This window comes from Peromyscus maniculatus, chromosome 1 (genome assembly GCF_049852395.1).
Source record: "Peromyscus maniculatus bairdii isolate BWxNUB_F1_BW_parent chromosome 1, HU_Pman_BW_mat_3.1, whole genome shotgun sequence".
NCBI classification, from domain to species: Eukaryota; Metazoa; Chordata; class Mammalia; order Rodentia; family Cricetidae; genus Peromyscus; species Peromyscus maniculatus.
The window spans coordinates 129,343,194-129,355,856 of record NC_134852.1 but is presented as its reverse complement, the minus strand read 5'-3'; the positions used below and the strand labels follow the sequence as shown (position 1 = coordinate 129,355,856).

Below are 12,663 nucleotides of genomic sequence, written 5' to 3'. Positions count from 1 at the left end.
ATACTTCAACCGTCATTCTGATAGCCATGATGGCTGCTGATGGTGGGTAGTATATACTGCCTGGCTACACTGAACAAAAATGACTCACTTCCCAGACAAGATGGAGTGAGTTACCATCTGATTTCACCATGCTACTCAGAATAGCATGAAATGTATAGCTTGAGTATTATTATACCCTGTGGAGTTTCCATTTAATACTCTGAGACAATGATTGACCATAGACAATTGAAATGTCAGAACTGTAGAAAAGGTAGGACTTCTACAATCACCAGTCAAGATATGGCTACCAAGTTTGAGCCTCCCACATGCCCCCTTAAAGCATTAACAAAGGGAGAGGAGAAGAAGAATAAATCCATAATGACCCTATCAAGTGGGTCCAGCACCAGGCTAGGCACAGACGCTGTCACAATGTTGTCCCTAATATCATCAGGAGACACCAAGGAGGAAATCACTTCAGGGCTTCTCAGAACCGCTGTGAAATAATATTGACTCACAGTGAGACAACTCATCCCCTTCACATATCGCATCCAGGGGAAGTCTCGGGAGGGTGCTAACATGCCTCTAACGCCCCTCTAACATTTGCTAACTCCTGCTTTCAACAACGAATGAACAGCTGACACTGAGAGCCTTGGCAGGCTAAGGCACTTGCTAGAATTTTAATGACTTTTTTTTTGCTCCTATGATTTTTTAAATGGCTCCCTTCTTTATAGACCAAAAGAGACCAGTTTGCATATATATGGTAAAATTATTTTTTTAAATAAGTTTTAACAGTTATTTTCTAATAGAGCTACTTTGCATGAGTCCATTTAAACAGGATGTCGTGGAAGTGATTTTGCAAGTGACAAAGATGATGTTCGTGGTGGTGTTGTGATGACTAGATGCCAGGGATTAGTGAGTTATCCTTTTTACCCTGATAGCAACCATTTTTAGCTGCCATTTTTGTTTCAAACTTACACATGGAAAGCTGTGAGAGACACACAAGAATTGACTCAGCCAAGGTCATACAGGTCTCTTAAACCCAGGTCTACAGGACTTAGGCATCTGAGACCACCCCATACCATGGGGACGGACCATGGTACAGATACCCTAGTGACCTCCTGGATTCAGAATCCTCATCTGCTGAGACTTGAATAAAGCCTGAACGGCACTTTCCCATGCTCCTGCTGTTTCTCCTGACCCCCAACAGTGTCAGCTACAGAGAGAGACGCAGTGACCCCGTAATCCACCTTGCATTAGCTAGCCTCAGAGGCCTGGTGCAGCAGCATCTTGGAAAAGACCGAGTTGTTAGAGAGAAACTTCTGGTGTGCTTTACTGAGGACAGCTCATTGCCCAGCTCCTACCCAGGGTTAGATTGCCTACCTGCTGGCCTCTCCCTCCCGGGGTGCTGCCTTTATCTTCCTCCCGCTTGGCAGCCCTGGCTTTATCTGAACATTGATGAGTCACACTTTTTGTGCATTCCGATGTTTTATCCCTGCGGGGTGGATACTGGTAAGCCCCTTCACTCTTGGGCTCCTAATGCTCCATGTGTTCCTCTTAGGACTATTTCTGGGGCTCTTAAAGAAAATTGAACTTTTTGGCAGTTGGAGTGGTGCAGTGATAGAGGAAGAGGAAAAAAAAAAGAGAGAAAAGCTCAGGTACCAGGGAATATTCTTGTGATTAACTGAGTGGAGCAAATATCCAAACTTTCCCTCCTCCAGCCTGATTACTTGAGTATCTAGAATGTTCTAGGAGTTAGGTGCAAGGTGTAAGAATCCTTGACTTCTGATGCTGTGCTAATCAAGAATAGATAGATAGATAGATAGATAGATAGATAGATAGATAGATAGATAGATAGATGATAGATAGATAGATGATAGATAGATAGATAGATAGATAGATAGATAGATAGATAGATAGATAGATAGATAGATAGATGATAGATAGATGATAGATAGATAGATAGATAGATAGATAGATAGATAGATAGATAGATAGATAGATAGTAGATAGTAGATAGATAGTAGATAGATAGGTGATAAGTGATAGATGGCTAGATTTGGGCTGCCACTCTGATATTGTGGGTCACCTTAGACATGCTCACAGATCTTCTCTGGCCTCAGTGCCTGTCCCTCACCTGCTGTGTAATGGGAGAAGTGGGTGTCATCATTTCCGTGAGTCTCACTTTTCAAACAGTAGATGATCCTTTACACATCACTTGCTTTCTCTGGGATGCAGATTTTCCCATCTGTAAAATGAGCTGAAGATGTCAGCCCAGGACACTTCGAGTGAGTAATAGGAAGATTAAAGTATAAGAGTCCACATGGCTATCTTTTCTTCAGAGTAAAGCACTATCAGTTGAGAGGTGAGACTAAGAAACACAGGCCCTGATCAATGCATGTCCTTGGCTTACCGCCCTTATAAACCTGTTCCAGGTAACACATACAAAAAAGATGTTGTAATTTATTTACTTTGGAGAAATAATCTTTATATCTCTTTAGAGTTTCCTCTAGACAGCATTGTGCATGTGTGTGTGTGTGCACCTGCGTGCGTGCGTGCGTGTGTGTGTGTTGAATGCGTTTGTATTATGTGTCATTGTGGATTGTAGCAGGAACATTTTTGCACATTATCCATCCGTCTGTTTCTGGGCACAACACAGTGTTGCTCACTGCTGTTGGCAGGTCTCTAGAGATATCCCTCTTGCTTAACTGAAGCTTAGTCCTCCACTGGACAGTAGTAGCTATTTTCTGCCTCCAGCCTTGCTAGCTACCACTTAACCATCTGTTCCTATGGCTTTTATTTGGATACCTCAGACCACAGAATCCTATAAAATAAGAGCTGACCTTCTGGGCCTGGCTTATTTCAGCTGGCACATTCCCCATGTTCCACAATGTTCCTGTATATGGCAAGATTTTTTTTTTCATATTGAATAGTATTCTATCACACGTGTGTGCCACATTCTCTTTGTGCATTTATGCAATGGTGAACATTAGGGTTATGCCTGCATCGTGGCTATCATGAACAATGCCACATCAAACACAAGGGTGAGGAGACACTGGGGACTCGCAGAGGACCAGGAAGCCACACATCATGGAAAACAGCAAGAACCAGGACAGAGTCCTTGTGGGTGATCCTCCCTTAGATGAACAAAACGCTGAATTCTGCTTTACGTGTTTCACTCTCTCAAGATTTTAAGCCCCAGAAGACAGTCTCTGATTGGCCAGGTTTAGGATACCTCCCTGGCTCCATTGATGGCCTGAACTTCAGGATCTAGTGGCTTCAGGATGGCAGGTACCTGGATTCACTGTCCATTTAAGACCACGCAAGAAGAGGTCGCTCTCCAAAAGAAATTTTGGACTGAAGAAGGAGAATAGAATCCCAGGCAGCCCCTAAATGCAAATCAACACTGTTCACAGATTTGTTAAATAACCAGATGTCCCGCTCTGGGCAGGGCCTTGTCTGCTCTGCTGTTCGCCCTTCAGAGCCCGGCCTGCAGACATGGTTCTTATATGCATATTTATATTTATATGTACATGCATGCACATACCTACCCATGCACACCTAAGCACATAGACACACGCACACACCCCTAGCCTTCTGCTTTCCACTTCCCCTTGGGTTTCATGTTCTTCACTGCATTGAAGTTGCTCTTCCTGTCCTGATAAGTCTACCCAGGTGCAGCACAGGTTCTCTGCCTTTCCCTGCGCTGGGCTATTAAAGGCCAAGAAACATGCAACTGTGTGTGGAAGAATTCCCAGCATGCTCAGAGGCTGCTCCTGACCACTTTGACAGGTCAGTGACAAACACCAAAAGGCTCACTCTAAAGTCTCTGAGAACTGACAGGCCACGGTGAGTGGCTGTTTCAAGGACCACCGGAATAAACCCTTGGCAGCTCCTAACACCTTGCGCAGTCAGGTCTGCCGAGGGGTAGAAAACACAGGGAGAAGCACCATGTTGTTGACAGCAAACAAGAAGCTGCCGATGAAGACAGACTGGAAAACACTCTGCCAGCGCTGGCCAAGGTCAGCGGAGGACCGAAGCAGCTGGGGAAATATCAGCAGCGTTTTGACAGCCTAATAGCAGGGAAGGAATTGTCTTTGCAACAACTCCGAAGGTTAAATTTCTAAAGAATCGCGACACCATGAGGTTTCAATTGCTTGTAATAACATCCTTGACCGAGACCCGTTACACAACATAGTCTTCCTATATTTTATGATGAGAATTGTTAAGCACACATGAAAGCTGAAGATCTTTACATTTGAAAGCATGTCCATACACGATCCGGAACCTGCTGCTCGTGTCTCCTTGTTGTGTTGCACAGTCAACCCTCTATCCACCAATATTTTCAAGTTTTGATCCATTCTACTCTTCACCCCAGAAATTCAGCATGAACTAGAGATGGAGATCAGCGTTTGTCTATTCTGAATACAGAAGATATCTGTGTGTACATATGTGTACATGGATGTGCTTGTGGGAGAGGTGACACATGAACATGCAGATGGCCATGCACATGTATGTGTGGAAACCAGAGGAAAAGCTCTTGCGGCATTCCTCTACAGGTGCCGTCCATTTTCTTCTTTTGAAGCCCTAAGCTCCCTGGCAGGTCTGGGCTGGCCAGCTGTCAGCCCCAGAATTCTTGCTGTCTCTGTCTCCCCAGCACAACCTTTTATCTGGGCTCTGGGGTCAGAACTCACACAGCATGCTTGCACAACCTGCACTTTACCTAAACTGAGGTATTTCTGCAGCCCCTGAAAATTATTTTTACATAAAAATTAATGAAGCACAGAGAAACTGAGGCGGGGATGGGATAGGCAGGGCATGGAGGATGTTCAGAGCTAGTCTGGATGATCCTTGGTGTTGGATTCATGTACATTTATCCAAACACAGAGAATGCATGACACCAAGATGAACCCTAATGCCACTGTAAATACACCAGCTGCACAAACTACCATGACTCCATGTATTAAAGGCTTGATTTCCAGGGTGATGCTGTGGGGAGATGCTTGTGGATGTTTAGGAGGTAGGGACCCATGAAAGGTATTTAGGTCATTGCAGGCATCCCCTTAAAGGAAATTATGAAATATCTTCCTCCTCCCCCTTTCTCTTCTTCCTCCCCCTCCTCCCCCTCCTCTTCTTTCTCCTCCCCTCCTCTTCCTCTTTCTCGCTCATGAGAGGAGCAGTTTGCTCTGCCACATACTCCCACCATAATGTACTATTCTCACAGAAGTCTAAAGCAAGTTGAATCAAAATCTCCAAAATCAACCTTACCTGTTTACAAGTTAGTTGCTCCAAGTATTTTGTTATAGTAGTACAAAGCTTACTAATGCACAAACATACTAGTCACTATGTAGCAGGAAGTTGATTTTAAAAAGGAGGCTATGACTTGTGTGGGCAGAAGATATATGGAAACTCTATATGAGTTTTACTATGAACTTAAACCTTAGCTAAAAAAATAAAGTCTATTTAAGACAGCTTTACGTAGAGCACAAAAAGGAGATCTAACAGAGCACTGGCAGGTTGGCATCCCAGCGCCCAAGTTCAGCTTGTAGCCATGTGTTTTTCCCACCCAACATCTATCTCCTACATTGTGGAATTAACATTTTCCTTTGGACAAATGATCTACCTTCTCTCACAGTTCACACAGTTTGAGAATTGATCCCTTGTTTTGATACTGTCTCTGGACATGGGAGCCGTGCTTGTGATCTGTTATCTTGATTCTATTGCTGGACACAGGAGCCGTGCTTGTGATCTGTTGTCCCGATTCTATCGCTGGACACGGGAGTCATTCTTTCCCTGCCCATTTTTGTTGGCAACAGAAATTGATCTGAAAATGATGATTTGGGATGAGATGAGCTCCCAACCCGGCTGAAACACAGAGAGCTTTCCCTGGGACTTGTGCTGAAATCCTCTTTCGGTTCAGTTACTAAGCCAGCAGGGCAGACCCAGGGGTGCTGGTGTCTACCCCACCATTACGCTGTAAGCATTTGCTAAGAGTATGGTTAATCCTGGGGAAGCAGAGTCTGCTGACAGAAAGAGACAAGGATCTACCAGGCTCCAATCAGGTGGCTTTCTGTACTTTCAGTGATGAGAATCCATGCATCGCTCCTAAAATTGGACTATCTGGAGCTGTTGTAGCCCTTCTCCGACAACTCCCTCAAGAGGGTCCTGAGGCACGTGCAGTTCTGAGGGAATTGAGCAGGGCTTCAAAGCTGTCTGATAATGACACAGGGCACACTACAAGTAGACCTTGTGTCAAGGAGTCGGAAATAAAGCAGTATACCCTGGCCAGGTGGCCATCTAGAAGGGCAGGTGACAGGCACCCTCCTTGTGTCAGCATGGTGTGGTAAGAGATGCTGTAGAGGAGAGAGGCCTGGGCCAGGGAGAAATGGAACAGACAGGTCAGGGAAGGCTGCCAGATGGAATGAGCCTTAAGAGAAGTCTTCAAAAGTAAGGAGAAAGCAGAGGGCAAGCTACACCGTGGTGAGAGATGAGAAGGCAAGTAGGACATCCAGGCACTCTTAGAGAGCCTCCCACACAGAATGATCCCAGTCATCACGCCCTCCGCTTCCTCCCATCCATCCATCCCCTCATCTCCTTCCCTACAGAAGAGTGTCTAAAAATGCAAACCTAATAATACAATCCCATGCCCCCCTTAAAAATAGGGATAAAAACCCAACCACCTGCATGGTCAACAAAGCCCTGCCCGCTTACTATTTGCAGTACGCTCCTCGCATCCCCCACAGCCTGGCCCTCTGCTTCCTCAGGTCCTGCTTACTCTCCCACTAGGACCGTTGCTCTTTTCACTACCCCTCACCCCTAACCCCACATCCCTTTACCACGGTAGCCCTTATTCACCCTTCTCACAGCCACTCAAATGTTACTTCCTCAGAGAAGCCTTCCCTGATGCCAGACCATAGACCAGCTTCCAGCACACTTTCTCACTGAACTTGTTCTTCATAATACTACAATGCTTGCCTCTGTGTGTATTGTATGTATGTATGTATGTATGTATGTATGTATGTATGTGTGCATGTATATGTGTGTGTATGTATAGGTGTGTGTGTGTGCGCGTGCGTGCGTGTGTGTGTGTGTGTGTGTGTGTGTGTGTGTGTTGATTCATGCTCATCTCTTGTGTTCAAGTTTAAGATCCAGCAAATCAGAGACCTTCTAACTTTCTTAAATAACTGAATGTTCAGAACCCACTGCCGTGGCCAGCGTACACACTTCTGAGTTGCTACGACCCCCGCCTCTCCCTGCTGTGTTCCCAGCTCTAAGTTGAGTGTTAGTTTCAGCTTGTGTTTGTGCTGCTGTCTCTGATAGAGTTGCCCTTTAGAGCTACCTTCATCTACCAATGGGTGCAAAAATGGCATTTAGGTGGAGAAGGCCAGAGCTCTCGGTAACGTGAGGGGCAGCATGCTTCCTCATGAATGGAAAGAATGAGCGGCATTTCTGCCTCACTGCTGGTCACCATCCACCAGGCTTGCCAGCACTTGGGTGCTCTGCTCCTACTCTGACATTATGCCTATATTTCTATTGCAGTCACGTATGGATTCATTCAGGATTATTTCTGGACACTTGCCTGATGCTGTGCTGAGAATTCAAGTGAAGACAAGACATGTGTGTTGGTCAGAGCCTGGTGCTAAAGAAAACGTGGCGTCCTCTGTGCAGAAATGATTAAGCATTTAAAAATGTCAATGACAAAGCTTTGAACTGACTGTGGTACCCTTGTGGCCACATGGCCAGCATAAGCTGTTATGTCCCTATCCTTGCACCAGCCTGAGTGCCTCAGTGACTTCAGCGTAGACACAGGTGTCAGAATATCTTGGGCCAACTCCCAATTCAGGAGATCTCTGCCAAATTACTGAACTCCTCTGTGCTTCAGTTTTCTCATCTATTGAATGGAGCTCGACAATCCCCTCCTTCCACCATGATTATGGGACTAACTTATCAAACAGATGCCTGTTAATAAAGCCTCAACACATAGAAAGTCTGACCACAACACTCACATCTGTGCACAGTCAGCAGGGCCAGTTACACAGGCACATTACCTGTGTGGTCACCCAGGACCCCACACCACAAGGGTGCCCCAGTCAGTTCAAAGCTTTGACATTTTTAAATGCTTAATCATTTTGCGCAGGGGATACCACATTTTCTTTAGCACCAGGCTCTGACCAGCACACATGAAGAGCTGAGCAAAGTCTGCTGGAAGCAAGAATGGATGGATGTCTCCAGCCTTTTGTATCAGCCCACACATGCCTTTGTCCTTCAGAATCAGCCAAAGGGGTCAGCTTTGAAGCAAAATTATACCTTAAGGGGTTAGGTTTTTCTTCAGGGGACAGGATCTCACTACAGAACCCAGGCTGACTATGAACTCATAATTCTTCTGCCTCAGCCTATCCAGTGCAGGGATTATAGGCATACTCCCCACACCCAATTCAAGTAGACTGTGTGAATTCACCATACACTTTCCCTAAGACTGAGAGCACCCAAAGTCAGACTCAAAATCTTAAACACATTTTCATGCAAACCTACATTTCCTAAGAAACAGACTCTAACCGAGCAGCAGCCAAGCATCCCAGGGGGGCCAACCAGTGTTAGAGGGTAACTCCTCCATCTCTTGGACTTACAGTACATCTTCCTTCCATACACTCCCATGCTCTCTGCAGAGAGATAATAGCCCATGGGGACAACAGTGTTCCTTCTTTGCTTCATCCCATTCAACAAGCGAAGAAGTGAATCTTAGGGTACAATTAGGTCCTTCAATATCCCCATGTAGTGCAGTTCCTCTGCCCGCCCAGGCTCTATGAAGGCCTCTATGGGCCTTGGAATCTGAACCACTTTGGAAGTGTTATCCAATAGGATCAGTGCATGCATGCTAAATCTGAGGCTGTGTCCCCAGCTCTGGACCAACCCACCTGTGCTGCAACAACAAACAAAGATAAACTCATGCTCAGCAGCCTCAGCCAGTGGGTAGCGCAGATTTCATTCTTCCCATGTGTCTGGACTCTGCAGTGAACCGGTACTATGAAAAGCTGTGGATACAACCAGAACCCCACCGACAAAAGACCTTGACCTCCCAAGGCAGGAATGACAAGAAACAAGACAAATCAGATCCTATATGGTAGGATGATGGCGCTAAGCCTTCAGAGAGGAGGACAGAGGTAGTGCAATATTTGGGGTGAAGAATAATTGAGATGTCAATCTCACATAGGATTGTCCATGAAAAGCAGCCATAGGAAGAGTGAGGAGACAGTGTAAGACATGAGTGGAGAGACATGAAGGTGAGGAGGCAGGCCGTGAAGCTTCCAGAAGAACATTTTAGACCGTGGAAACTGCCTGTGAAAAAAAACTCGGGGGCTTTAGCCATCATTGGCAGTGTAGGGAGATCTCTGAAGAGACTGGAGGCTTTGCCAAGAGGCATTTGCGTCCCTACCCCAGCCTCTCTGCTCAATGCAGCGCCATCTACAGGCCAATCCAGTCCATAGATTGACAGCAATTAAGTGTTGAGCTTTTTACAGCAGTTGGGGGCTACTTTATTTAGCACCATGGAGGGGTTCGGTTTTGTTCCTTAGATTTTGATAGGAAGGGTAGTCACACTCAAGATGGCTATAAGAGAGGATTTTTACGTAGCCAAGGATGCCTTTGTATTTCTGACCCACTTGTCCTCGCTTCTCAAGTACTGGGACTACAGACTTGAACCACTGAGCCAGGTCTTATGCACCACTATTGGTCCAAGCCAGGACTTCATGTTCACTAACCAAGCACTCTGACAACTAAGCTACATGCCCGGTCCCAAGAGAGAATTTTGAGTGTACTCCCCCAAAACAAATGTCACGTGATTAAGGTGAGACGTATACTACTTACACTGATTTGGTCAATGCACACCAAATGCCAGAATCGAAATATCACATTATACCCCTAGAAATATGGATGATGGTGTGTGTCAATGGAAAATAAAAATAAAGCAAAAAGTTAGACAGCAAGATAGGTCACAATAAAATTTTAATATCTAATGGAGCTTGAAATATCAGACTGGGTTTAATTGTACCCACCGGACTCTGTAACAACCTTGTCCTTTTAGGGGTCTGAGTGCCTGCCTGTCCACCATAGACCCGTCTGAGGCCAGCAGATCCCTCTACAACTTTAGATTTCCAGCCTTCCTCTCCTCCACTCACTGCCCGAGGAGCTCCCAACAGAGATGGGGACAGGACACTGGGCCCTTGCTGGAGACTCAGAAAAGGCTCAGCCAGCTCCTTCTCTCGGGAACAGATGTTAGGGAAGGAGTGGGGAGGGGGTGTCTCCAACATCTTCCAGCCAGTCACACGTCCCTCCTCGCTTGCATCTGCTTCAGCTTGCTCCTGGAAAGGCTTGCTTCTGTGCTCCTGCTGTGCCTTTAACACACAGGCTTGACTTGAGCCTGGGGCAGATGTCTCTCCCTAGCGGATTCTTGGGTACCCTTGACAAGTGAAGCTCTTGGAGTGCTCTGCCTGCCTCCCCTGCAAAGGGGGCGCCCCTCCACGGCCAGGATCCCACCTGATCTGCCCATGCTCTCTCCTTCACACAACCTTCAAACACTTCAGACCACCCAGCCCCCTATATGCATTTGGTACTTGTTCGAGGCTCCGCCTGAGCCTGCTGCGCCCTCCTGCATATTGATGAGGGTGTCTGCATGTTTTCACCAGTCTAGCTAGGTGTGGAAGATGAAAGCACCCGCGTGCGTGAGTGTGTGAGTGAGTGCACCCGCATGGCTGGGCATTGTGTGCCTTTGTGTGCGTGCAGGTGAGTGTGTGTGTGTGTCTCCGTGGCTGCAACATTTTATCCCAAGCTGAAGGCTGTGTGGAGGGCTTCTCTTAGCTATCCTGCATCCCTTCCAAGTTCAGGGACAGCACCATCGACCTGGTGGCACACGCAAAGATGTTCACAGCCTTCCTTCAGACCCACAAGCTCAGCTCCCTGATCCAGGCAAGGAAAAAAAAAAATCTTTCAACATCCTCTGGGCTCCAACAGTCGCGACCCCATCCCCCACACCCTGGATGTAGACGCCTCTACACGAAGATGGGCTCGAGGCATTGGCGGGGAGCTGGGGTAGGTAGCTGGGAGGAAAGTCAAAAGGAAAACTGAGGACATGCTGGACGGGTAAAGGAGCTGCTAAGGGAGAAGCAGGTCGTTTCCACGCCACGCCCCTCCCACAGGGGTTGGAAACCCAGGATAGCCTGTTCTCCATCCCGGTCTTCCTCTGGGGTTCCCAAGTTAACCCGGTCTTTTCCTTCAGAAACTGGAGCCAGAAAACGCTGCTGGGACCCGGCTCCTCTGGAACGTCCCACTCGATGCCCCCCACTCTCAGCGCGTGCGCGCGCTCGTGGACACACACACACACACACACACACACACACACACACACACACACACACACACACACACACACACACACCATGCAGGCAGCTGCTGATTGGCTGCGGAGAACGGCGTCCCGGCTGGGGTTCTGAGGCGGGAGCTGAGCGGTCCTAGGAGGGAGGTGCACACTCCCGGCTCCGAGAGCCCCTCCCGCGTCCCCTGCGCCCTGCTGGAGAGCGGAGCTGCGGATCCTGGAAGGCAGGTGCGGAGCCAGCCGAGGATACCAACCAGGGTGCAAGCGGGTCCCGCCGTGCGGCGATCCCGGATCCCGCCCCAGCTGCTGCCTGGTCCCCACCCGCTTGGCAGCTGCGCCGAGCCCAGCCCGGCGAGGGGCGCGCTCATGGAGCACATGCACGCCCACCTCGCCGCCAACAGCTCGGCTTGCGGCTTGGGCTTCGTGCCGGTGGTCTACTACAGCTTTTTGCTGTGCCTCGGATTACCAGGTGAGGGGACCTGAGGGAGAGGGAGGGAAGCCGGAAGCCCCAAGTTGCAACCTCCGGGGTCCCAGACACCGTCTTGGGAAGTGCCCTGGAGCCCGCTTTGAAAAATAACAAAGTTTAAACCTTGGTGGCAACTGTGGAGGTTTCCAAATCAGGATGAAGGGACGTCGCGTGGCTTGGCGGGGACAGTGCTTGTGTGGCGCTGGGGCATTTTGACTTGTGGGTGTGCATCCTATCCAAAGCGTGCCCGTGTGTTCTCTGTTCTCGTTCTCTCTCTCTCTCTCTCTCTCTCTCTCTCTCTCTCTCTCTCTCTCTCTCTCTCTCTCTCTCTCTCTCTCTCTCTCTCTCTCTCTCTCTCTCTCTCATCGCGTCCCTGAGGGGTCCCGGAAGGGCTGTGCAAGGCTTTGCCCCACACTGTCACCTCAGCCGAGAACACTTCTGCCACCCTATCCCTCTGTACCTCCCACCTAATGCTACATAAAGCCGAGACCTTGATACTGGCCACTCGAGTTCTAGGGGCAAGGGGATGAGCCCTTGCTATCCGCTGTCTGCCCTGAGGGAGCGAAGTATCTTCTTATGGCCAAGAAGTGTCAAAGGGTGCCCCTGGTCTGGGCCGGATGGGGCAGCTGTGCAGAGAAGCGCACTGCCTACCAGGACTACTGCCTCAGGGGATGGCAGTCTCCTTGAATTTAAGTCTGTCTCCTCTGGCTTTGCCTCCAGGTCAACCCCAGTCCTCCCTTCCAGGGCAGTTCCCAGGGAGGCAGACGAGTGGCTAGCTGGTCCCACATCTTAATGTCCTCTGGAAAGTGAGGCTGAGACTCCTAGTGAATTCCTGAAGAGAGATGAGCTGCTG

General features: G+C 48.2%; 1 protein-coding gene across 1 annotated transcript in view; it reads left to right on the top strand.

Annotated features, from left to right (window-relative positions):
* Positions 1-11,454: 11,454 nt before the first annotated feature.
* Gpr139 (G protein-coupled receptor 139) overlaps positions 11,455-12,663 on the top strand; it is a 44,886-nt gene continuing 43,677 nt past the window's right edge. The window contains exon 1 of the mRNA XM_006985697.4: positions 11,455-11,813. Within this exon, the coding sequence (XP_006985759.1) occupies positions 11,711-11,813 (103 nt within the window). The 5' untranslated portion in view covers positions 11,455-11,710. The remainder of the gene's footprint in view (positions 11,814-12,663) is intronic.